Source organism: Setaria italica, chromosome IX, assembly GCF_000263155.2.
Source record: "Setaria italica strain Yugu1 chromosome IX, Setaria_italica_v2.0, whole genome shotgun sequence".
NCBI classification, from domain to species: domain Eukaryota; kingdom Viridiplantae; phylum Streptophyta; class Magnoliopsida; order Poales; family Poaceae; genus Setaria; species Setaria italica.
The window spans coordinates 54167313-54193414 of NC_028458.1; the positions used below are offsets into that span (position 1 = coordinate 54167313).

General features: G+C 47.9%; 4 protein-coding genes across 4 annotated transcripts; 3 read left to right on the plus strand and 1 right to left on the minus strand.

Annotated features, from left to right (window-relative positions):
• Positions 1 to 184: 184 nt before the first annotated feature.
• On the plus strand, positions 185 to 2702 carry LOC101775674 (NADH dehydrogenase [ubiquinone] 1 alpha subcomplex subunit 13-B). The gene is made up of 3 exons (XM_004985325.3): positions 185 to 576; positions 2053 to 2124; positions 2220 to 2702. The coding sequence occupies exons 1-3, from the start codon at positions 362 to 364 to the stop codon at positions 2362 to 2364; spliced, it is 432 nt and encodes a 143-aa protein (XP_004985382.1). The 5' UTR covers positions 185 to 361; the 3' UTR covers positions 2365 to 2702.
• A 9521-nt stretch (positions 2703 to 12223) lies between these two features.
• Positions 12224 to 15926, plus strand: LOC101776081 (protein UPSTREAM OF FLC). The gene is made up of 5 exons (XM_004985326.2): positions 12224 to 12887; positions 12997 to 13066; positions 13175 to 13290; positions 13830 to 14490; positions 15457 to 15926. The coding sequence occupies exons 1-5, from the start codon at positions 12671 to 12673 to the stop codon at positions 15578 to 15580; spliced, it is 1188 nt and encodes a 395-aa protein (XP_004985383.1). The 5' UTR covers positions 12224 to 12670; the 3' UTR covers positions 15581 to 15926.
• Positions 15927 to 19221: 3295 nt separating this feature from the next.
• On the minus strand, positions 19222 to 21719 carry LOC101776755 (serine carboxypeptidase II-3). Its single transcript, XM_004985328.1, has 8 exons — positions 21464 to 21719; positions 21057 to 21164; positions 20708 to 20985; positions 20369 to 20620; positions 20166 to 20278; positions 19970 to 20074; positions 19740 to 19848; positions 19222 to 19655 (listed from the first exon to the last, which is right to left on the minus strand). The coding sequence occupies exons 1-8, from the start codon at positions 21717 to 21719 to the stop codon at positions 19497 to 19499; spliced, it is 1380 nt and encodes a 459-aa protein (XP_004985385.1). The 3' UTR covers positions 19222 to 19496.
• Positions 21720 to 22827: 1108 nt separating this feature from the next.
• On the plus strand, positions 22828 to 25584 carry LOC101777166 (5'-3' exoribonuclease). The gene is made up of 5 exons (XM_004985329.2): positions 22828 to 23199; positions 23754 to 23878; positions 24132 to 24446; positions 24526 to 24695; positions 24877 to 25584. The coding sequence occupies exons 1-5, from the start codon at positions 22924 to 22926 to the stop codon at positions 25260 to 25262; spliced, it is 1272 nt and encodes a 423-aa protein (XP_004985386.1). The 5' UTR covers positions 22828 to 22923; the 3' UTR covers positions 25263 to 25584.
• The last annotated feature ends 518 nt before the right edge of the window (positions 25585 to 26102 follow it).

Here is a 26102-nt window from a genome sequence, read left to right on the forward strand (position 1 = left end):
CAGGAACAGACAGACGAAATGCAGAATGCACTTACGTTAAGCCCAATAGCCCATTCAGGATCTGGCCTTCTACTGGGCCAGTGGGCCTCAAAACCAGGCCTAAATGCACTCTTGCGAAAAGACCCTGTAGACCTCTGAAATTGATGAGTCTCTCGCTAACGGGAGTGAGGAGTCCCTGAGGCGATTCGCCGATTCCTGAATTCCTCCACCAGCGGTCCAGCCAAGTGCCCCCAATTCACAACGCATCCTCGTCTCCTCTCCCACCCTCCGCTAACCCTAGCGACTGCCGCGCTCTCTTGATCTCCGCGGGGAGCTCCAGATCTGCAGGCGGGCGGCCCGGCGTCCGGATCGGGAAGCGAAGATGACGGAGGCTTGGGTGCGGAACAAGCCGGGGATGGCCAGCGTCAAGGAGATGCCGCTGGTGCAGGACGGCCCGCCGCCGGGCGGGTTCGCGCCCGTGCGCTACGCGCGCCGGATCCCCACCTCGGGGCCCAGCGCCACCGCCATCTTCCTCACCGCCTTCGGCGCCTTCGCGTATGGCATGTACCAGGTCGGCCAGGGGAACAAGGTCCGCCGGTAAGTGCGCACTCAGCCCATTTAGGTGGCCGCCTCTTACATCGCGCTTATCATTAACCTCGGAAATGGATTAACGATGGTTCCTATACAAATCGATGTATCGCATTCTAATTGATATGTTGTTGAATTAGTCTGTAGCTGATGTAATATCACTCTATTCAAACTACTACTAGTTGGCTAATTTCAGTGGAACCAGATCATTGTACTTTAGCTGTCTGTCTAAGTTAAGAGTCAGGTAGTTTTCAATCAGCAGTTGTTCATATGGGTACTGAGGGTTCTGAAACTTGCGGTAACAATGCATCTTCTTGCTGCAACAATGCAGCTTCTTGGTTGCACGATGTATACAAATACGTACTTAACAGAAGAAAAATGATCAAGATTGCGATTTAGTCGCTAGACTGTCTTGGATATCATCTGCTCATGTACTAAAATTGTTTAGCTATGGAAGTAGAGGTGAATTGCAGAATGAGAATGATGGCTTCAAATTGATCAGTGACAAATCCATACAAATTTGTTAAGTCTGACTGCATCCTTGAACCCACATCAGTTTAAGTTTTAACCTTAAATTCTGATACCTTCAAAGTTAGATATTCGTTCTAAATACTATCCAGATCCTAAAACTTAGCGTTTGGCCTCCAAGTCAGCTAAAAACCACATGTATCATTGTCACATCAGTGTCGAGTTGAACAAAAGCACTCTAGGTTTTATATGTGATTGGTGGCGGTGTTTGGGGGTGGGGGTAAAGTAGACATATTTGATTGTTAAGAGGTTTTGCTAATCAGTCTGTTCCAAAGTTTAGGGTTGAAAAAATTGAGGGATGCCAGAGTTTAAGGTTGAAATGTAGAGTTTCCCTTCTTTTGAGTATTCGATAGCTCAAAAGGCCATAAATTACATTGGCCACAGGCCACCAGCATATTCACACGCAATTTAGGTTTCAGAGGCAGCAATAGCTTAGCTTGGTAGGCCTAACTCCTAAATTTATTCTGCTGCCATTTGACATTAGTATTCAATTGTGAAAATGGATATGTTCTTTTCTGAAAGACCTGAAAATGGATTTGTAATTGATGTGATTATTGCATGATTATCGTACCCTTTCCCCAGTAGTTTTCTTTAATGGGCAAATTTTAGGACGCCAAGTTCTAATAGCCCACCACATATTTCTTCCTTCTGTTATGTTTCTTGAATTTTTTTTTCTGTGTATTTACTTCTAAGCATGCGAACTGGCTTAGATATATGATATGACGTGATGCTAAATTATTCTGCTATTCAAGTTTTACCTCAGCATGCTTGTAATTTCTTTGCTGTATTTACTAGTAGTTGTGTGATTTTTGCATCCATGATGCGTTTGTGTTTTAGCTTCACTAGCATTACGTTCTCAATATGGCCTGTTAGTTCATTTGATTTTTCACATCCATGTTATATTTGTCTTGAGGTTCATCAGTCTTTTAGCTTCATGGGGTTAAATTGTTCATGCAGTGCACTCAAAGAAGAGAAAATTGCTGCCCGTAGTGCTATACTGCCGATGCTCCAAGCTGAAGAGGATGAAAGGTACTACTCAATGCTGTCTGTCATTTTCATCGGTGTAATATTTTCTCTGGCATTCACATAACACTTGAGGTCCATGGTCCATGATACTATTGTAGATTTGTCAAAGAGTGGAAGAAGTATCTTGAGGAGGAGGCTAGGATCATGAAAGATGTCCCAGGATGGAAGGTTGGCGAGAGCGTGTACAACTCTGGGAAATGGATGCCTCCGGCTACTGGTGAACTCCGCCCTGAGGTTTGGTAAGGGCCTGCTCGGCACTGGAAATGGCATCATGTCATGAGGACATGAATAAGGCTTCTAAACCTGGTTACTTTCAAATTTTTACCAAGGATCAGCTCTTTAAACACCTCTGTATTTGTTGTGCTGTATGAAAGTTGGCTGGTTAATAATTGGACATATCAAGCAGACTTCCCTGTCTTCTAAATTTTGAACTATGCTTGGACGTTTATGTAAACATCATTTCCTTGCTGTGATGTGTCGTGACAGTCCCCGGTGTTTCCTCTTTCTGTAGTCATGCATAAACATGGAAACCATTTTATTCGAGAAAGTTTGAAATACAAAGATGTTACCTGCGTGCTTCACATGAGTAGCCATTGCCTTATCACATTATAAATCTCGGTGGACCTTTTGTGAACTTTAGGCCCTTAATAGTTGATGCGTAGCATCGTGGTTGCCTTTCGGCATCTCACGATTGACCTGGGGTTGGACGCTAACTCGACGAGGTGCTAAACTTTAGGAGAATCACATCGGATGTTCGGACGCTAATTAGGAGGATTAAATATGAGCTAATTATAAAACTAACTGCAGAATTCCTATACTAATTCGCGAGACGAATCTATTAAGCCTAATTAATCCATCATTAGCAAATGGTTATTGTAACACCACATTGTCAAATCCTGGACTAATTAGGCTTAATAGATTCGTCTCGCAAATTAGACTCCATCTGTGCAATTAGTTTTATAATTAAACTATATTTAATACTCCTAATTAGTATCCAAACATCTGATGTGACAGGTACTAAAGTTTATTAAATTTAGGAGGGTGCATCCAAACACGCACGGTGCCAAAGAACAAAAGCATAGCACAGTCAGTACGTGTAGGCTGTCACCGCTTCGCCGCGACATACCACAGCCAGCTACAGCCAACAGCTTCAGTCCTTGCACAGTTGGTCTCTACAGGCTCCAAGAATCTGCATCCAATGGAAAGGCCGCTGTGCTCAAGAATTGACGTGCCTCTGCCTGCCTGCCTAGGCCCCCTAGCCTGCCGAGCTGCGTACGGCACACCGTTGACCAAGTGCTCTGCTCGTGCAACGGCGCGTCGCCTCGGCTTGGCAGTCGGCACATCGCAGCAGTGGGTCAGCAACAATGCCGGCCGCCTCGGCCGCAGCCCGCAGCTTCTGTTATCTCCGTGAGTCGTTGAGCATGCGATGCGAGCGAGGACGAGGGAACGAGCGGGAGCAGCCGAGCCCGCGCCCCCAACATTTACTTCAGCGTGCATGGCGCTGTGCCGCTGTCGAAGTAGCAGGGAAGGCACACGGACAGACGCACGGATCCAGAGGCAGATGAGTCGTGGTCGAGTACCAGGGGTCCGTTTGGTACCTCGGATGGAGGTTGGGCTTGCACCAGCTGTGTTTGGAGCCTCGTCGGCCTCCCGGGCTAGGCCATCGCGATGCAAAAGAGTCCTTCCAGCCTGCATCGTGTGGAACGTCAAAATCGATCGTTCCACACGGTGCAAATATAAACTGGCGCTCGCGAGATGTTAAGGTAATCTTGATTTTTTTCTCCTCACGCTCACAATGTGCCGCCGCTCCCCACGCGCCACTGCCGGTCCACCGCCTCCTTCACCGCGCCATCCTCACCATCGGCGTCAGTCCCAGCCCTAGAGGTCCCACCTGATGTAGCCGTCCTTGTTCCCCATGCCCGACCGTCGACGCCGTTTCCCCATCCACCCCTATCCGATGCACGCGCCAATGGATGCCCCGTCATGGGCCGCCCTTACCCGAGCTTCCCTATGCCGTTGTGCGCCTCACACCCAACAGAATCGACGGAGGAGCGAAAGAGGACGAAACCGGCGGAATTGACGATCCGCTCGCAAGCTCTCCTGCCGCTCAATCAAGTCTCGTAGGCAATCCCAGGCTGAGATGTCGCACTATGGCAAAAATTCTATCTTGCCACTTGCTTTTTCTTGAATTGATCGATTTTGTTCTTACTGTTGCTCGTTTAATTCATTTTGCTGACGTGATGTGTTCTTTTGCCCTTTTTGAAATCCTTCTTGCTCGTCAATTTGTACAATTGGGATTACCGAACAAGGAATGTAGGTTTTAATTCAACCAAGAATTCATTTGCTGCTTATATGGTAGCTTGAATTTGAGTAATGTTTGCACGGTCTGTGTTGTGCCGGCCAATAGAGCGATAGTGAGAGGAAGAGTTGGAATTATTGGTGGTAGATCCACCACATTTTCAGTGAGGAAAAGCGGACACGGCGGACGCGAAGCGGAAGCGGCGGCCGAGGGTTGTGACCACATGAAGCAACCACACTGGGAGGGGGCGGCCATGCCAGGCGAGGTCGCGGAGGTCGCGTGGCCGAAGCGGCTGCGGCGGGCGGCGGCGTGCAACTGGTGGCGCGAGCGCGCGGGTGGAGGCGAGCCGCGACGGCGGCGCACGTGGCGGGCAGAGCCGCGATGGGGCGAGCTGCTGTGGCGGGCGCGACCATGATGGCGCGGACAGATACGGGTGAGAGTGTGGTAAGTCTACCTTAGATTGGATGCAAGGTTAGCCAATCAATTTGTGCAGGCTAACAAACATTTTTCCAAATGAACCAAACTCATCATATGCAAATTTGCCAAACATAATCTCTGTATGCCATGAGCCCGGCTTGGCTGGCCAGGCTGAGCTGGATCAAGCTGCCAAACGCCCCCCTAGGCTTCTTGACCTGGGAGGAGATGTCTGGTTAGGTCCATGGGCCATGGCCATGGAATGGCTGGATGCCTGGATACCAAGAGGAAGAAGGCCTCTTCTGGGTTCTGGCCGGCCTTTACCCTGGCAGATCTAGTGCCGCGCGCCATTACTCTTTTATCTAATCACCTTGGCTTCTCGTGTCGCTGCCACTGCCTCTCTGAGGCCATTGCTGCCGTCCTGCATTGGTTTCTTCTTATGCTCCGTGTAGTGTAGCCTGCCTCCAGTCTCTTTCCTAAACCGTTTCCACAGCGGCACAGCCTATGCATGTGGAGTGCTAGAGCAAGTTCAACACAGATATGACGTTTCCAGGACCGCCGTGCAAGTTGGAGTAGCTGCGTTTTCCTTTGTAGGGTCTTGCTCCTTCCGTCGCAATCGCTTCGTTTGTTTCACTGGATTAGCGATGCCTCCTGCGGTCCTGCCTCTTCAAGTCTTGCCTCTCGAGGTGCAGCATCGTCACAAAGGCTTGATTCCAAGAGATGTTACGGCGTTGAAGGATAGGCTGTCCTGTCTGATGACGCTACAAATCAATACTCCTAGCCTATCCTACCCACCAGCTGACAGCGGCTCACCTGTTCTCGTCGGTAGTGATTGGTTGGTTGCATTGGTTGCTAAGCTAGGGTAGTTTTCATCATGCTAAATCAATACAAGTTGTCTGTGTTTGATTCGGTGGCTTGTGATAGCCTGCATTGTGAAGCTCCTGTTTGTTTGAGTGCATAGTGCGATATAATGACCTTGCACTGGTTAAAGGTGAACTTACCATCACATTCATCTCTCTTCTTCTCCACTGTCGAGGACTCGAGGTCATCATCTTCTCTGAGTTGTGAAGAGAAAAATAAACTATGAACTAATATAGAAAGTGACCCCGGGCTAATCGATCAAGGAGAAAGACATTAGCAAAATAAAAAGAAAAGATCAGATGAGCTTTTAATCTCTCTTTCCATCCACCAATCGCTGCTGTTGCAATTGGGGATGGGGACGAGCATGCTCCAAAATCGCTTCTGCTACCGCCACCTTCAGATTTGTTTGACGATGCGTATCAATCCGGCACGAGCAACGAAGGAGAGCACAGCCCGAGCCATCAATCCGGCGCCATCTCTTCCAGCTCATCCTGCAAGCTCTGTTGCTGCTGCTCCCTCTTCCTCCACGGCCCACCAAGATCCAGCGTTGTCGACTTGAGATCAAGCGTGGCCGAATCAAGCTCCAACATCGTTGTAGAGTGCTTGTTGTGTAGCATGCCGTCGTAGAGCGGGACATGGAGGGCAAGCTGAAGTGCAGCGGATACCGAATAGAGAATCGATGCGTGGAGCTCGTGTGTGAAGGGGTGGCGGAGTAGTGCGCGAGCGATGGTGGGGACCTTCAGATTCACGACAAGCAGCCGCACTCGCAGAATCAGTGATCTGGCCATGGAGGAGTTGACTCGATGGGGTCACTACCATTGTCGTGGCTCACGTTGCTGGTGGTGGAGCTGAGGAGAGGTGAGGGAACCAGAGCATGTTGCTTCGCGGAGCCTAGCCATTGGAGAACGCTCGTGAATTGCGTACTACGTAAGCCTAGCTTAGGAGCACCTTTTGCATTGGCAATGCCAGGCTAAGCGCCTTGGTCAAGCAACCAAACATGCTCTCCCTGTATTGCTGCAGCCTGGTTAGCCTTTTGCCACGCAATCAATCACCACTGTCGTTTCTTGCTTGAATCTTCAAATCGGTTGAAGTTCCATGATCGACCTGATCTGATTCATGTACACACAAAAAAATTGGCTCATCTTGAGATACAAAAGCTAATGAAACTATGCATGGACACCTGCTGCTTCCAAAATGTTAACCTAATCATTCTGTCTAACCATCGATTTCTCAACGAAAACACAAAAAGGCACTTTTGCGTTGACAAAGTTTTACCATGTTCTTTTATTTTTTACAGGCTTCCCTTACTTTTGACCTAGTATGGAATTACCAAATGGCAATGCAATTATTGCGGTTGTACTGGTCGTTGCCCACTCTGACCTCATCACCTCAGAACTAGGCCTTACTGCCATGCATTCTGATCAAAGACTAGCCGTAGCCCGTAGAGCTGCGCCGAGCGCCCAGTTAGGCCCTCCACAACGTGTTGCCAGAGTGATGCCAAAAGAGGAGAGAGAATATTTGGGCATCACTCCTACCACTACAACAGGTGATGCTAACTTTCAGTGATGCCGAGAAAATGGAGAGTGGAGAATCTACTTGCGTCGGTGCTAACTCATTAGAGAAATATTGTTCTACAGTACAAGCAGGTGACAGTTGAACAACGGTTACTCCTCTACCCTATGCAACCGTTCATTTTACCGTTGCTTCACCTAAGCCAATAGGCTATATATACAAGTTCCATTTGGTGCACACAAGCAAACAAATTTCTACTTCTCCATCATTCAAAAATTTCATCTCCCTTTGTAAACATGGACAACACCAGCTCTTCCTCTTTCACAAATATGTTGAATTTTGCAATCACAAGTTCCAATCCACAAAATTATATTAGTCAACAACATCATTTCCCATCACCCCAATACCCCATGAACTATCCACCTCCACAATTTCCTCCTATTTTCCGACCTCAGTACCAACACATTTTCAACCCTTTTGGATCACAATCAAGCTACCCAAATTTCCCATCCACATTAGGCAGCTATCAGGGTAGTTCTTATCAAGGTAATATGGGGCAAATCCTACATGACAGTGGTGAAGCATCTCCACTTGGATCGATGGCCTTCTTTCATGGTAGTCGAGGCAGCAATTCACGAGGTGATGAGACCAACTCAATCAGTTCAGTTTCTCCAATATCCCAAGAGTATCAACTACCTGCAGATCCTGTTGAGATAGAAGATTGGAGTGACAAGAGTGAGAGCAGCCCTGAAGAAAGCCATAAGAAAAAAGGGCGCGTGTATTGGGGAAAGGAGGAAAACCTTTGGTTAGCAAGTTCTTGGCTGAAGTGTTCCAATGATCTAGTTCTTTCAGTTGACAGAAGAGGAGATAGGTACTGGAAGGATGTTGAAGCCGAGTACAACTTGCACACACCCAAACAGCAAAGAAGAACAGCCAATTAGTTGAAAAACTATTGAAACAAGACCATCCCTTTTATTACCAAGTTCAATGGATGTTATGACAAGGCAAAAAGAGAGCATGGTAGTGGTGAATCTGATGAACAAGTCATGGAAAGAACTCATGAAGCATACAAAAAAGTTAGCAAGAAAAAAAGACCCTTTGTACTTGAGCACTGGTGGCGAGCGGTAAAGGATCAACCCAAGTGGAGTAAAGCTTACCCAATTGAGGAAATAGTGAATAAGAGAAGTAGGCTAGACTCATAAGGAGCTTATACTTCTTCAAATCAAGAAAGTGAAGAAGCAGATCCTGCTGCGAGGTGTTGACCACAAGGGCGAAATGCAGCCAAAGCTCAGCTGAAAGACAAAGGCAAACCAGTGTATTCAGAAGACAACATTTCAAATGAGAATGTGCAGCATTTCAATGAACTCCAATTGAGAAAGGCAATTGCTGCTGAGAAAATGGCTAAAGCTACACTTGTTAATGCTGAAGTAAAAAACCAAAGCTGACGCTGACAACAAGATGGCAGAAGCTGAGAAGGAGAGGGCAAGGCTACAGAAAGTGAAACCACAATAATTGAGTGCATGAATACCTTCTATAGAGGTTTGATTGAGTATTTGGGTCCAACATACCTAAAAAAGCCAACTAGAGAAGACATCCAAAGGTTACTTCATATAGGCTCAGCTCGTGGTTTTCCAGGCATGCTGGGAAGTGTGAATTGCATGCATTGGCAATGGAGAAATTGTCCGGCGGTATGGAAGGGGCAATATAAACGTGGAGATTACCCTAAACCCACCGTCATGTTGGAAGCTATTGCTTCACATGACTTTTGGATATGGCATGCATTTTTTGGTGTTGCTGGGTCAAACAATGACATCAACGTCCTTAATAGATCCCATTTGTTCATACAAGGGAGAGCTCCAAATGTTCAATTTACAGTCAATGGCAATGAGTACAACATGGGATACTACCTGGCAGATGGTATTTATCCAGAGTGGGCAACATTTGTGAAAACAATCCATTTGCCTCAATGTGACAAAAACAAGTTGTTTTCAGAACGCCAAGAGGGAGCAAGAAAAGATATAGAACGTGCATTTGGTGTTTTGCAAGGTCGCTTTGCCATTCTACGAAGCCCGGCACGTATGTGGCAAGTTGAATCACTTGCTGAGATCATGTAAGCATGTATTATATTACACAACATGATTGTGGAGGATGAAAGGGATACTTTCATAGTTTGCTACGATGATGACTATGAGTATGAATATGACGCGGGTAACTCCACACCATTATTAAATTATGGATATGGGCCAATTCATGGGTTTTCCTGGGCTCTAGAAATAGAAGAAGATATCCGGGATAGAGATATGCATCGTCGTGTTAAAGCAGACTTGATTGAGCACATATTTCAAGGCTTTGGAGGGGGTCAAGCCTAGACTAATTTAGTTTTCTTTCAAATGTTTGTACTGCTATGTATGCACTCTATAATTGTCAGTCTGTAGCATTTAATTTGTACCAGGTTTAGATCTAATATCAATCAAGTCATTATCTGTTATGTCAAGACTCAAAAGTTTTATTGTTTCAGTATTTTTTGTTTACTTTACATTAATATCGCACAAGGTGCTTTGCTTCATCCATCTACGTATTAATTCTCCTATCTCTAGACATCCAAACAATCTGTGCAGTAAGAACTTTAGTAATATTGCCTTGGGAGATCGAGATCGAGATCGAGATGGGGATTTGAGTTGGGGAGCTTAGGAAGAAACGTAAAAGGGAGGAGGCGGAGGGGATTTCAGGGTCACGAGACTTCTCCTCGTGCGAAGGAAACTGATGGTTGGGAAGAAGAGTGTTTGTTTTATTCTGTGTTTGTCCCATACCTATACCTTTAAGATAGTATCGGTGCTGGTTTTTTCACATGCTACAGCACTTGGGCGTGATGCTTATTTTTCCTTCGTGGGTTCCGATTTTTTTTGGCATCACTAGCACGCTGCGGCCGGCTTTAGAGCATCTCCAAGAGAATGTTATCCCACTCTCCAAGCTAAAATTTGGTAAGTCTGTTGCAAAAGTTTGCTTCAACAGAGTTGCTATCCGGATGGCTATCCCATCTGGCTTGCCAAATACTCACACAGACTCTCCAAACTTGGCAAGTAGGTTTGCCTTATCAAATGTTGGTCCCATGCCTAAAATGGAGAGTCTATTGTAGTGTGAAATGGAGAGGCTCTTAGAGTGGATGGAGAATATATATTTTCAGAGAGGAAACTAGCTATTAGAATTTAGAGAGTGAGAAATGGATAGTCTGTTGGAATGAGCAACTCAATATGGAGAGGAATCTTTTTGCCAAAGAGAGGATAAATGGATAGTTTGCTCTTAGTCAAAGGCAAATAGGCAATCCGCTCATCCTCTTGCGCGCTGTTTCCTTCTTTGTGGACTGTACCTATATGCGCTTAACATTATTGATGCACCGGCGGCCATGATTTCCTTCTGCTTGTCCATGCCCAACCAACCCAGGCATGCATTCTGCTTCAACTATGCATTTTGGCGTGATCTATCACCCTTCTTGCCATTGCGCCGTGCAGCCACTTTTTGCTATAGGGAATAGAATGTTGCATGGCAATATGGCATAATCCAAGAAGGCTCTATGTTGATGGGAACCAAATATCACGAAAAATGAAAAGGAAGCAAATGGATAGCTACGGTATACTACACCAAGCACAGCTTCTAGCTTCTCCTCCTCACGAGGAAACAGAAGCTCAATGCTGCAGAGCAGCAGGATCCTCCTCAGGGGATTTAAGTGCTGGTAACTAAATTAAGTTTTTTTTCCCAACAGAGCGGTCATGCAATGCCCTGCAGTGTAAAGTAACTTCCATACTATATTGCACCCCATGAATTTATATCAAGAGCAGATGGGATTTACTACTATCAATTTTTTTTCCCCTAGCTGCTTCAGAGCCTGGTTGCATGTAAATTAATTTGACATAGGGCGGCTCTGCTAGCTGGCCATGGCACTTTCAAAAAGTCTAGCGAAGAAGCATAGCCATTGCAGCATGCGGGCATGCAGACACACGCAGCAAAATTTCTTCAATGCATGCCTGGCGAAATACTGAAAAATTTATGAGCCAAAGACTTCTATCAATGTTCCACCAGGCAACAGTATAGCACTATTTGTTCTTGACGGGCCTTCTTCTTCTTTTTTTGTAAATAAAAGTCTTCGATGGGCCATTGGATCATTGATGAATTATGGTCAGTGGGAGCCTGGGAGGACATGGGCGTGCATCTTCTGATCTTCATAAACTCAGCCGATTTTGGTCGCTGCCTTGTAACTCCCTTTTGTCTTATCAGAGCTAGCATGCACTGACCTGGAAGAGTGAGAACTACTAGAGCTCGTGATAGTTCAGTTCCGAGGGCCCTTCACGATTTGAATCCCGGCACGGAGCATTTGGATTTTACTGGCAACAAGTCTACCTCGCTGGCCATAGACGCTTGGAGATCGGTCAAACAGTTTGAAAGACTGGCACCGATCCACCAAAAGCACGAAGGGTTAGTGGCGGCCCCCGTTCGTCCAATTCCAAGCCTGCCAATTCCCATCCCATCAAATCAGACCGGAGCAGGCGCGCTCGCACTGCGCTGCCCTGGCTGGTTTCCAAAAGCTGCGATCCCTCACGAGCCCTACAACACTGCACTGCACTGCACTAGTCCATCGCACAAGACGCTTCCTAACCGTGTCCTGCGCACCTACACGCAATGCAACCGCAAACCAAAAGCACGGCAACCGGCGAGGCCCCTGGTCCGCCCGGCCCGCGCCGGCCGAAGTGCGTGCGGAACAGGCGACGCGGCCAGGAAAGGCGCGGGCAGCGAGGGGCCACGCGGGGTCCCCCTCCCCTGTCTCCTCCCCCCCGCAGCAGAAGTCCACATCACGGCCGGCCGGCCCCGGCCCCGCCCCGCCCGCGGCAGCGCTGCGCGACTGCGCCATCCGGGGCAGGTGCAATCAATGCGCCGCAGTACATGCTTGATGACGCCCTCTGCATGCCCCGCCCGGCCCGAGCTCGAGCTCCTCTTTCCTCTGCTTCCAAGTTCCAGGTCGCCGCCGTGCGCTCGCAGCCTCGCACGTCCTACCACCAATTCAACTGTTCAAGTGCCCGGCACGGTAAAAGCGAGTGCTGTTCGTTCCGCAAAAAGTTTCGGCGAGCTCACGCAGCGGCCGGGTGGGTGGGTAGTTGGTTCTTTCGAAATCCGCAAAGCGCGCGACGCGACGTATAAAAGTGCTCGTGCGTCTAGAGGAGAGGGGAGCATGGGCTCTCGGTACTCGGCTGACGCTCCATTCCCACTCCACTCGTCGTCTCCTACTCTGCTCTCCTCTCGAAAGCCTAAAGCCTCGTAGAACCTGCGGGGCAAAGGCCCACTAGCCACCAAGTCCAAAGTCACCGTCCCTGCAGCCAAAGCCGCGGGCTGTGTGGAAGAATCTGCGAGTTTTGTGTCTGCTGGTTCGGTACGTGTGGACACTCACTCGCTTAGCTTGGCCTGGAGGGAGTAATGGAGGCGGCCGGAGCGGAAGGGCGGAGGCTGCTGGGGAGGGCGGAGGCGAGCCCGGAGCGGGGCAGGCCGACGTACGCGTCGGCGGCGAGGCCGGCGCCGGCGAGGCCCATGAGGAAGGTTCAGATCATCTACTACCTCTGCAGGAACGGGCAGCTGGAGCACCCGCACTTCATGGAGATCGCGCAGCACCCGCACCAGCCGCTCCGCCTCAAAGGTACTCACTGCTTCGTCTCCATCCTCTTCGCGTGGGGTGGACAACCGCTACTTGCTCGTCGACACGCTGACGCTGTTTTCTTCTTCTTTTTGTTCTTGTGGCTGTGAAGATGTGATGGACAGGCTCACGCTGCTGCGGGGCAAAGGCATGCCGGCCCTCTTCTCGTGGTCTTGCAAGAGGTACACATCGACCCTACTGGTTTCTGCTTGTGTTTCCACTCAGCATTGTACTCTAGAGAACACTACATCTTACAAATGGTTGCTGTGCATTTGTGTGAGGTGCTTCAGGAACTACAAGAACGGGTACGTGTGGAACGACCTGTCGGAGAACGACGTGATCTACCCGTCGGACGGCGTCGAGTACGTGCTCAAGGGCTCCGAGATCTTCCCTGGCTGCTCTTCCGGTACTTATCATTACCATCATCTCCTTGCTCTGCATGCACTTCTCCACCATTTGTTCTGTCTCATCCAAGATACGTAGTAGCGTTGCCCATGCTGAAAATGGCCATGGGCCATTGCTTGCATGCATACAAAGGCTGAAGCATACTATAGAGTATACATGGATAATGCAAGGGGATTAACACGCTGTCTTTGATAATTACTGCTGTGAATAATGCAAATTAACGGGCAGTACAAATTAGGCAGCTGTTCTGTACTGCCCCATTTTTTCTTTGTTCCGCCCTGCTCTCATCGTCAACCTGGTTGGACCATGGGAGATGGTAAATGCGAGCGCAGCCTTTCTACTACCGTGCACGTTGCCTTCCTGCGCCACCTCGTAATTCGCGAAGACTTGTGATGTGAACCCCCGTACCCAGCACTTGACTTCCATCGGCCGCACCCATCATCTGAATTTAATAGCCACCTGTCGTGCCAGATCATTTAATTTTTTAACCCTGTTTTTCCTCCCTTGCTGACAACTTCTCTGAACGACTGAATCTTGCAGTTGCAGATCGGTTGCAGCACCTCCGCGTGACGGACAGGTCTCCGACGAAGACCATGGCGCTGCCCCACAGTCACAAGCAGCAGTACGTGGACAGCTACCGAGACGACGCCGCAGAGGATCCGGAGGATGACGAGCTCGGCTACTCCTACCACCACCGCCGGGCCGGCCCTCACGCGGGGGCTCGGCTCGCTCGGGCCGACAAGCCCGTCGTCGTCTCGGCTCGCACCAACCGGAGCCGCCCCGTGGAGCTGCCCGTCGAGGAGACCTCCCCGCCGTCCTCGACCTCCTCGGACAAGCCGCCGGCGCCCCAGCTGCAGCCGGGGCGGGCGGACCTGGAGCTCGAGCCGAACCGCCCCGGCTCCATGCTCCGGCAGCTGATCGCGTGCGGGTCGACGGTGGGGGCCGCAGGAGGCGGCTCGGGCAAGTGCCGCGCCGAGCCGAGGCGGAGCTGTGGGCTCGTGAGCCGGCTCTCGGCCCGCGCGGGCGCCGACGAGGAGGACGAGGACGCGGCGGCGGGCGCCGACCTGGGCCGCCGGTTCGGGCACCTTGCCGTGGACGACAAGGAGTACTTCAGCGGCAGCATCGTGGAGGGCTCCGGCGGCCGGGGCACGCCGCTGCCGGCGTCGTCGCTCAAGCGATCCAACTCGTACAACGAGGAGAGGTAATAACCGTCTGCTCTTCGTTATCTCTACGCCATTTTAGGTTTTGTCGTTACGTTCGGTGACAATGCCACGACAGGATTAAACGTACGTTAACTTGTGCCTACATAAGTCGCAGTCGTGTCGTGTGGTCATGTGTCAAGCCAAAGAGCTCACTCAATCACTCCTAGGTCTCGTACACATGTAGAGACGTAGGTGTAGCATGGCATGTTCGGACTAAATGGGGGAGCTTGGAGTTTAGCCATGACAGAACATAGAGGTCAACAAGTGAGCAGTACTCCCTTTGTTGATGTGAGAAGCCTCAAACTTTTTAAAGCTTGACTGCATTTGTAGAAAATATTAGCAACATTTATATTTTTAAATAAATTTATTATGAAAATACAATCTATCTAACCATACTAATTATGTATCATGAATATTACTATTGTTTAAGAGGGACGGTTAAAAGGGGACGGACGGACAGGAGGTGGAAACGAAGGATAAAAAGGGGCGGAGGGAAGTAAAACAGAGGCGAATGTTGTTAGCAGAGAATGATGACACTGCAGTGAAGTAGTGGCGTACAGTGTCCTGTTTCGCTGAAGCAGCGGATGAGTAGTCTCGGTTCGATGGTGCCGCTGGCTGCATGCTGCCCCGTCGTCGTTCAGTGTCGACTGTGGACTTTTGCATGCATGAAGGCATGGCACGGGCCATGTTCACTGTTCGGGGGGTGTGGTTTACGGGTTTGTACATTGGCTACCGTACTTTGTGCACTGTGCCAGCGTAGCCCCGTAGGCCGTAGTAGTATAGTAGCTCTCAGTCAGTCAGTCGCTGCAGAGCTACACACTGACTGACTGACGAGGTAGAGCTAGCCCTGTAGAACACGTAGTGTTTGGCGTTTGTATGAAGCATCTAGCTACTGTACCTAGCGTATATCGTACAAATTCGGGATCCAACTCGATGAATCATTTTTTACCTGTTTTGTTTTTCAGGAGTTCTAGGCTCGGCGTTGGTGCGGTCGGTGAGGATGGAACGGATGAGCAGATGGAAGGCGACGGTGGGATCCGGGGAAGGTGCATCCCCGGCAGGAAGAAGCAGCCGCCGCCGCAGAAGTAAACCTCTACCGGTAACCAGTGTGACGCAAAAACTTGATCGAACCCTAGAGTGTTGAGTATATTTAGATCTGTAAAATGTTCAGGGCATGGATGCAGCTCAGCAGCTGTTACCTGTTAAGTTTCGGGGTAGGACTAGTGAAAGTCTCTAGACCTGCTGGTGGCCGGTTTTATCAGTGTCGGATTCATTTCGTGTTGAGTAGTCAGCGATCGGCATGCAGCTGTGCTGAGAACAGTTATGGAGGACAGTGTAGTGTGCTAGTGTAGGCCCTAGCTTATGTGAAAAAGGAGATAGACATGGCTGGGACCCCGGATGCCGGATGCATGATGCCATCGTTCATTGCTGGATCCTTTCCTGTGTGCTTTTCTGACGGCTGACGCCACCAGGCTCCCACTCATAGCTGCGTCGGGCGTACACCACTTTCCCTGCCGGGCGCTGCCACTCTGGGCCGCTAGCGCAAGGCGCAGGCTATCTTTGCATTGCCCTGCCGCCTGCTCGAGGAATTGCTTTGGAGAAAATTCCCTATATGTCATCCAAAATTTAACTCATGCTTCCTGTACCATCCAAATTATAATCGTCCCTTCGTTACCGTTGAATTTAGGTCCATTTGTTTCTTAGAAGCTTCTAAAATTTTTATCACATCGAATGTTTAGATACTAATTAGGAGTATTAAATATAATACTAATTACAAAATCAATTGCACAGATGGAGGTTAATTTAGAAGATGAATCTATTAAACCTAACTAGCCTTGACAATATGGTGCTACAGTAAATATGTGCTAATGATAGATTAATTAGGTTTAATAGATTTTTTTCGGGAATTAACCTCCATCTGTGTAATTAATTTTATAATTAACTTATATTTAGCTCTCTTAATTAGCCTCCGAATATTCGATGTGATATGAATTTTAAATCGGGCTAAAGATCCAATCACTACCTTAGATTTTTCATCCCAGGTCCCATTCTGTTACGTTCCGTCAGCTAACTCCCAAACGCCGTCCGCTTGCTCTTCTCAAAGCCGGTCAACGCCAATGTGCAGGACGTCGATGGAACACTTGGCGCAGCAGCCGAGGTCGTCGTCCTCCATAGCGGCTACCCACCGAGCTTCTTCCCAGTCCTAGGCTCCTAGCCGAGTTGCTTCTCTCCAAACTCGAGCAGACGAGGCCAGCGGGCATCAATCTAAGGGCGAGGGCCTGTTGATGAAGGTCGGGAGGAGAATCGGCAGCCTCGTTCGGCGGAGGTGGAGACAGGAAACCATGCAGGGAAGCCATGCGGCGCCACCGCCCACCGCGCTGCCGCGGCACCACGCTACCACGGTCGTGAGCTGCGTCCCGCGCCGCTGGGCAAGGCAGGGAGCGTCGGCGGCGGCGTCGCGGGGCCGCGCGAGTACTCCGCCACCGCCGCGCTGTCGTGCGAACGCGCTTCTGCGGTCACGAGCCGCGCCCCTCGCCCAGGAGCGGGGCGGGTTGCACCGGCGGCGCCGTCGTGGGGCCGAACGTCGCCCTCGCCTGCCGCGAGGCCGCGTGGCGCCTCTCCCTCCGTCGCGAGGCCGTGCGCCGCCCCATCTGCGGCGGTCGGGATCCGCGTGCCGCGCGTCGCCTCTCCCTCCGTCGTGAGGCTGTGCGCCGCCCCATTGGCGGCGGTCGGGATCCGCGTGCCGCGCTCTGGACCTGGGCAGGGTAGCGCCGCCCCCGCTAGCAGAATCTACGGCGGCGTCCATTGACCATCGGAAGGGAAGGGGAAAACGTAAAGGATTTGTTCCCTCCCACTGACACGCGGGGTCCACATCAGCGCCGGTGAGATCACTGAAGGAATGAGTATAATTTGGATAGCATAGAATGGATGTGTTAAATTTTGGATTGCATACAGGAAATTTGCTGCTTGCTTTGCCTCCTGCCCTTCTAGGCCGTTTGGCAATAACTGATCTTTTCTCCGTTTCTTTTGAGACGCTTCGCCGATCTCGTCTTAGCGATGACATGGGCACATGGCGTGGCGAGATTAGAAACGTGAATAAGGCATGTTTGATACTTACGGCTATACTTTAGCTTACTAGTTAAGAGTATTAAATATAAGTTAATTACAAAACTAATTGCATAGATGGAGACTAATTCGCGAGACGAATCTATTAAGCCTAATTAGTCCATGATTTGATAATATGGTGCTACAGTAACCATTTACTAATAATAGATCAACTAGGTTTTATAGATTCATCTCGCGAATTAGCCCAGAGCTTCTGTAATTAGTTTTATAATTAGCTTACATTTTATTTCTTCTAATTAACATCTGAACATTCGATATGACGAGGGCTAAACTTTAGCCCGAGGATCTAAACACACCCTAATTTCATCGCACACTGCACCAGTCGATTCAGGAAATTAGAGAACAAGAAGCCAATTCTACATTACTTGTTCACGTAGCAAACTCGGACTAAGTACGCGAGTGTTAAGATCTAGTTTTCTTGAACATATAAGCTGCATGTCATAGAGAGCTGTTAGAGCCGACTGGTTGGAACCAACGCACCCGTCGACCGTCCCCTACCTCCTTTTTTTTCTTTTCAAAAACACCCATCTCTTAGACAGATTGTTAAAATATTCTATATTAGTGGGGCACTGGGGCTTCAATTTCAAACATTGGATTTCAAACATTGGTGTCTTCTATTTTATGTATTGTTTTTTCATATTTGGCAACAATTATTTACTGGAACAGAAAAGTTTGTTCATGTGAAAAATTTTCATTACAAATTGCAACTAATAATATAGATTAATGGGAAAATATTATTTATATAAATACATTAGAAAATTAAATATGTACTTGCAAAAAATAAAGAATTATTACAAATGGAATAAATTTTGACCACTGAGAATAAAATTATAACACCTAAAAAGTATGACTATGACAAAATAAGAAGGAAATAGAAGCAAAGAGGAAAAATGAACTAGGCCACCATATTCCAATATGTTACCTAGGCCAAAGTTAAGTCTCATTTGGGGTCAAAACATTAATATTGGCACCGAATTACATAGATGATAGATTAACAAGAGCCTGTATGTACATGGCCCCATATTGACTAGCCCATCTCAAATACTTTCGCTGATTAAAGGCTGGGTCAATGATGAATCCCGCCATGCTGGTGTTCTTATGCTAGAGACATCAGTCAATTTTCTTTTTTCCAAAGGCTAATCCAAATATTTGTTACCATATCATTACATCTAAGATTGCCATGTTAATAGAAGGTCATTATATTGGTACGTGGAAATAACTCTTACAGTGCGCTTGATGTTCAGATACAACTTTTGTTTCTCAAATATTTGATACCACACTACATCACTACATCAGCAATCCAATCCCAGTAGTCTTAAACCAATGTATTATATTTAAAACTATTAAAACTAAATGATCCCAATTTGCTGCACCCATTTAGAGGAAGAAGAACCGGTCAGAGATCAAAGAAAATCTTGTTTTTAAAACCTAAAAATGAAAAAAAAACGGAATAAAGGAGTACCGGAAATGTTTTAGTACTATTCACCTGTTTTGTTCACTTAACTAATAAGGCTGAAATATTGGATTATTTTGGCTATTAGTGTTTCTGTCATAGAACAGGTTTTTCCAGATAAATTTAACATACGTTGTCACTGACCGATGGCTGCCGAGACATTCCAGACAAAATTTCATTTTCCCTGAAAGGAGACGTCGGACAATTCTTTGACACCATGGAAACATTGTACACGGTACATTTCATACAGCTTTGGACAGTACAACCCGGCAGTTAATAGTTAAAGAGGACGGACGGACGCGAGCGCAGCACCACTGGGAGCGAACATCGGACCTTGTCTTGTCCCACGCGGCCACCACCGTGGCTTCTTGATCGGAGAAGGCCGGCCTGCCGCCGGTGGCTCGCTCGCATGCCGGTTGTCACTTCTCAGTCGACCATGGGCGCGGCCTTGGGGAGCTCCTTCCCCTCGAGGAAGGACTTGAAGAGCACGAGCACGCGGTCCGGCTGGTCGATCGGCACCATGTGCCCGGACCCGCGCACCGTCACGAACGTCACGCCCTTGTACTCGATCACGTACCCGCCGACCTGCATCGACCCGTAGGTCGTCGGCCATCACGTTCTAGAGCCCAGGAGGAGTAGAGTATCACAAGAGCAGAGCGGAATGCTTACCTCCCGGCCGTCGGTGGACCAGGGGCGCCAGTCGGCGGTGACGGGGAGCCCGAGCTTCTGCATGGACTTCTTCGTCGCGGTCACGGGGACCATCGCGTCCAGGTCGCCGCTGCGTCACGAATGATCGTGGCATTTGTTAGCTATCTTCTTCTACTACTATCTGATGGTGCGTGTAACGCTACGAACAACTGAACAAGCATGGACAGACAGGGCATCAGGCATCGGCCAACCTGAAGACCCAGACGCGGATGCCGCTGTTGGCGAGGGCCTTGACGTACGGCAGCATCGAAGTGGAGGGCGAAACCCCGAATTTGTACAGGTTGTAGGTCGTGCTCCTGTTCCATCCATCCACCACAAAGTTCAGTTTTGCTCGTGCCAACACGAGGCATTCTACTCTGCAATGAACGAACAACGAGGTAGCCGTACCTGCATCTAGTCCAATTGTACTTCAGCCCTGTGTTGGCACGGATGACCTTCTGCACCTCCGGCTGGTTCAGGTACGCTTCCACGTAGTACTGGGCGCAAGGATCAGCCAAGTCCTGCATCAAACATGTACATCGATCGAGAGCTGCCCGTGAGAACTTGCTAGCTCCTCATGCAGTTACCATGCAGTTGGATCGGACACGTACCATGCAGTTGGACCCTGTTGCCTTGGCTTTCTTATCATGGCAGGTCGCGGCGTAGACGTTGTAGACGTCGACGTTGCCGATCTGGCCGTATGCCGTGTCCTTGGCCCCTGAGCAGAGCGGCGAGTTGTCGTCGATATTCTTGCAGTTCTGGGCGATCATGTTGTGCCCCGAGTCCGAAATGAACGCGTGCTGCCACAGGTACTCGTACAGCGCGGCCTGCTCCGCCGCGAACTCCAGGATCGCGTTCCCCAGCTGCAGGGTCGTGCTAGTAGTGAGCCATACGGACAGGATCACGCAAACATGCCCGTCGCGTTCCACACTGACATCTCAGGCACTTACGGCGATTCCTTTGAGGTTGATGGGGACCTCGGCGGGGCGGGTGATCTTGGCGACCTGGATGGCTGTGGCGAGCTCGGGGACGTAGTGGCCGGCGTAGCTCTCGCCGACGATGAAGAAGTCGCGGTTCTTGTACTCGGGGAACCGGTCCAGCCACTTGAGCAGGAACTGGAGCGAGTCGCTCGCCGTCATGTTGTCGCCCATCGCCTTGTACACCTCCGTGTCGGCGGCGTACGAGAAGCCCACGCCCACGGGGCTCTCCAGGTACAGGATGTTCACCACTGCATTGGTTTTATTTAGCTCGTAACCGGAATTGCAATGCAGTCTAGTAGTAGTTTCGGTAAAGCCTGACCTGAGTTCCAGGTGTACTTGTGTTTGCAGAGGGTCTTGCCATCCGTGTCGACACGGAACGGGCCGATTTCCTGGAGCGCTCCGATTCCAAAAGACGAGCAGCCAGGCCCTGCACAAGAGAGGAGTGTTCCAGTAGTATCAGTTGAGCATCATATCAGCGCATGTCAGCGATAAACCAACCAGGGCGACGATCATCCATACTCGAGGTGAATCTGTAGCTGTGTGAATAACAAAATCAATGCATTGATTTAATTTTTTTTTAAAGGAAGCAGGACATTGCATTCATATGAATGGACAATATTACCCTCGAGACTATATCATTTTTTATTTCAGGTCACATCTTCTGATCTGTAAGGGAATTTTTCTGACGACCGTAAAGATTGAGAACACATGGAAAAAAAACATTACCTCCATTGAGCCAGAGAACCAGCGGTTTTGTAGCCGGATCAGCGGTGGCCTCCACGAAGTAGTAGAAGAGCGACTTCCCGTACTTATCACCGAGGTTGACGTAGCCGGAGTATTGCTGCAGGACCGCATCCTTGGGCTGGCCGGGCAGCGCCGCGATCTTGTCCGCCTCCTTGGATCCCTCGCCGGCGGCGAGGGAGAGCACGGAGAAGACGATCGCGACGGAGAGGCACAGCGCTCTGGCGTTCGTCATCGCCATTGTATCGGCAAAATGAGAGAGACCAGAACTTTCGATGGAAAGAATGGTGCAGGCGTGTGTCTCGAGCTCTGAATTTATAGACAAGAACAGATTTTCGGGAGGCTAAACTTTGGGTGCTTCAGTTGGTCAGTTTTTTAGCCTGTCGAGATGTCTTTGCCAATAATAGGCCTGTCCTTGCTGCTCCTCCTCTGATGATGACTTGTTCCAGCAATTTTAGCCCATTCGTTTATCAGATCGTTTGCATCCTTGTGCTATTAATATCACCATTTCGTTTAGTCAGGCATCTTCGTGTGCTGTTAATAACTGAGACTCAGAGGTCGTGCTATGGCCTCAGTTAGGCATCACGAAGTAGCAGAGTCCAGACATGAGCAGATGAGCTACGATGCAAATTTCAATAGTGCACGAAAAACGCAGTACCGTGGTGTTGGGTCATCATCGAGGACCATGTGTTTTGTAGAACAGCTTAGACATTTCCATATCACGAACCAAGAGCAAGAGATTAATGTTCATTTAAGAGAAGAAGCAAGAGATTAATGCCCGTCCGAAAAGAAGAAAGAGGTTAATGGCGTATAAAAGAATCCTGCGCATGTCAGCACGTGGATGCAGCCGCAAGCGCCGTGCTTTACAAGGAAAAAATTGCGCCGATTTACAAAGGTATCGTATAAAATTGAGCATTTCACAAGTAATTAGACCTACACCAAACTATTCTCTTTGTACAATTTCTCTTTGTACAGTTTTTAAATCTTATAAATGCAGTGCCCTGGGGAACTCCCCCACAGTTTACACCAAACTATCAAGTTATTGTACTAAAATGAATATTGTACTAAAATAAATATTTTATAAGTTATTGGATTAATTTACACCCACCTGATAAGTTGTTGTATAGCACGTGAAATTTGCTCAAGTACATCATGTGGATCATGAAAACAATCAATCTACAATATACTTATGAGAACAATTTTAAAAAACAGCTACCCTTCGTTTCAAATTGTAGGTCGTTAGCATAGCATAAATTATGCAATTAAAAAATAAAATGACTGGACAGAGGGAGTCGTACCATTAAAAATTTAATCTCATAAAATTCCAAATAAGAAAACAAAACCTCCTTCCACACATCTCAAAGGCTTGGAATCCCTCCATCCCCGGTCCCGAACCTCCTCCGCGACCGGAGGCACCGCATCTCGCTCCCTCCTGAAATCCCGACATGGGAAGCAAGAAGAAATCGAAGCCGTGCAGGAGCAAGAAGAAGGCCAAGACCAGCGCCGACCAGGCCCAGGCCCTAGACTACGTCCGCGCCTGGGCGCACCTCGCGCCCCCGGAACCCTCGGCGGCCGATGCTGACACTGACGACTTCCTGCCGGCTCAGGCTGCGCGCGGCGGCGGTGGCGGCGACGTGCTGTTTGAGCTTCACTCCCACTCAAACCACAGCGACGGCTTCCTCTCCCCCACCGCGCTCGTCGAGCGCGCCCACCGCAACGGGGTAAGTTAATGAATCCTTAATGGCCTCTAGTCCGTTTGCCCGCTAGGTGTTTGAGGAAATGCTTGTGACGTTTGTTCGGCGGCGTTGTACTGTGCTTTGTGGAATTCGACTTCGATGGCCTCATCGTCTTTAGCTGTGGAGCTTATCCGAGCATTGCGTTTGTTGTACCTGCCAGTGTGCCGTGTGCGTAGCTGTTCCCCGTCTTAGTATCTGGATGAAAGTGCTGCACTGGTGACTACATTATCTAACAGGGAAGCAGTTTCCTTGGATGTTTCAACTCCCCTCTGATGATCGGTTTGTTTAAATTTGAATGAAGCTGTCATCTTCTGACACGCATTGGTTAGTTCAGACGGTGTATTGCTTAGCTAATTGCTGCTGAAAAAAATGATTTGAGATGCACTAGTGCCTGTTTCCCCTTGAAATGTTTTATGGATTATATACCATAACCTACCTCCTAAAGTTTCGGTATGGTTGCGTGCTGTTTAAAAGTTATATATTGATGGGCACATATTGCAAATCTTGGAGTGACTAAACTATATATGTTTGTGGTGTAGGTGAAAGCTCTTGCCCTAACAGATCACGACACTATGGCTGGCATACCAGAAGCTGTTTCAGCAGCTTCCAAGTTCGGCATTAGAATAATTCCTGGAGTTGAAATCAGTGCGCTGTATAATCCAAGGTAAGTGCCCTTTAGCTTTTAGAGAAGAGAGCTTTTTGTATTGTGTTTTGAATAAAAATCATCAATAGCATGCAGCTTAATGAATCAAGCATCCTATCGTTGCGGACTCTCATAAATAGATCTGCAATATTTTTTTAATGCCCCATTGCCTGTCTAATAAAATGATACTGTAAACAACATTTAAGCAGTTGTATTATGACTAGGGATATTTCATATGATGATTCATTATATTATGAATTTCATTTTCTATAAGGGAAGTTGCCGGTGCTGGTGAGCCTGTTCATATCCTTGCATACTATGGTACATGCGGTCCATCAAGATATGATGAGTTGTACAGCATGCTATTGAACATCAGAGATGGGAGATACTTACGTGCAAAGAATATGCTGGCAAAGCTAAATAGACTCAAGGTGCCGATAAAGTGGGAGCATATAACTAAAATTGCTGGTGAGGGAGTGGCACCTGGTCGATTGCATGTAGCAAGGGCTATGGTTGAAGCAGGTTATGTAGAGAATGTAAGGCAAGCGTTCAACAAGTATCTTGGTGATGATGGCCCTGCATATGCCAGGTTAACACTTATCCCAAATAAGCATTTCCTATGGTGAGAAAGATCTTTGTGTTAATAATAGGGCCTGTGTTTTTTGCAGAGGAAGTGAACCATTTGCTGAGACTGTTGTGCAGTTAATTAGTCGTACTGGGGGTATATCTGCACTTGCTCATCCTTGGTCATTGAAGAACCCGGATGCAGTAATCAGGTCTTTAAAAGGTTCTGGCCTTAATGGTATGGAGGTCTACAGAAGTGATGGAAAGGTTGATGGTATGTGTGCTACACACTTACACTTTATGCACTATGACTTGAAATCGAACAGAGGACTCCGGTAGTCCTGTCATGCGCTAAAATTTTATTTGTTGCATATGTTGGTCCTTCTATTGAAAGGGTATTTTGGTCATTACTCATTATGATATTTTAAGCTACATTATATTATTTATTTGTACAGGCTTTAGTGAATTAGCCGAGAAGTATGGACTTCTGAAACTTGGAGGTTCAGATTTCCACGGAAGAGGCGGGAAAGATGAATCTGACATTGGCACTGTCAAGCTTGCTATTACAACTTTGTGCTGTTTCTTGAAGATGGCTAGGCCTATCTGGTCGACTGCTATGAAGGACATCCTACTTAAATTTGCAGAGGAGCCATCTTCTGCAAATCTAGGAAACATTATTAAGTTTGGACAACTTACCAATGCTGATGCTTTTTCTCCAATAAACACTGGTATTGATGTTGTTGATTTCTGCTTATCTTCATGGTCAAGCAATGATGACATGGAAGATGTTGAACTGGAGGAGGTAAGACTGAAGCTGGCCCATTATGCAGCAGAAAGATGACATCAACTACAAAGCCATCTTGAGCAATGTTCTCCCCCTTGTTGCAACTCAATATCTGTGTTTCGCCTTTTCCTTTGCAGCCGATTCGAACTAATATGTTTCTTCACTAGTTGATGACCTTGTTGAAAGTAGGTATGCTGAATCTGGTGGTCTTTGACATTTTAATCAAGAATGTATATTTCTCTATGATAATTTAAGCATGCAACATTAAAATGATGTGCGTAGAATCAGAGCATATCATCGCATCAGTAAACTGTTCCTTAAATGAGTCGGTCATCATCTGTCCATAAGCATAGGAATGAATTGCGAATCTCTTTTCTCCTGTCCCTGTTCTATTCTCCTTAAGCATATTTGTGATATTCCTTCTATGTTCTTGATTGTCACCTTTGAGAATGATGGTTGTCCTGTCTATTTATGTAGCTTCTACCAATTTCATTCAGTAAAGTAAATATTTAATAATCTATCTTTCGACTTGCATTGTTTAGGTGCTTTTAAGGTAGACCATGTTTTCAGATTCTTGGATATAAACTATTCTATCCTTGAACTTCACTCGAATCATTTAGCTATGAGTGTTAGGCTTTCCTTAAGCAAATTAAAATGGCAGATAATGTGCATATAGATAAAAAATTTGGCTCCAGCCAATATTGACCTGCAGGCTCAGTCTAGATCAACAAATAATTTTCTGTTTAATGCCCACATTCATGGCATCCAACTTATGACCACTGAAACATAGTAGCTAACTGATAATGGATTACAATTATCTATATGGTGGTTCAAATTTCCTGGGCATCTTGACAAATGGCCTCCCTGTTATGGTTGCTGTAGCTTATTATTCTCTTG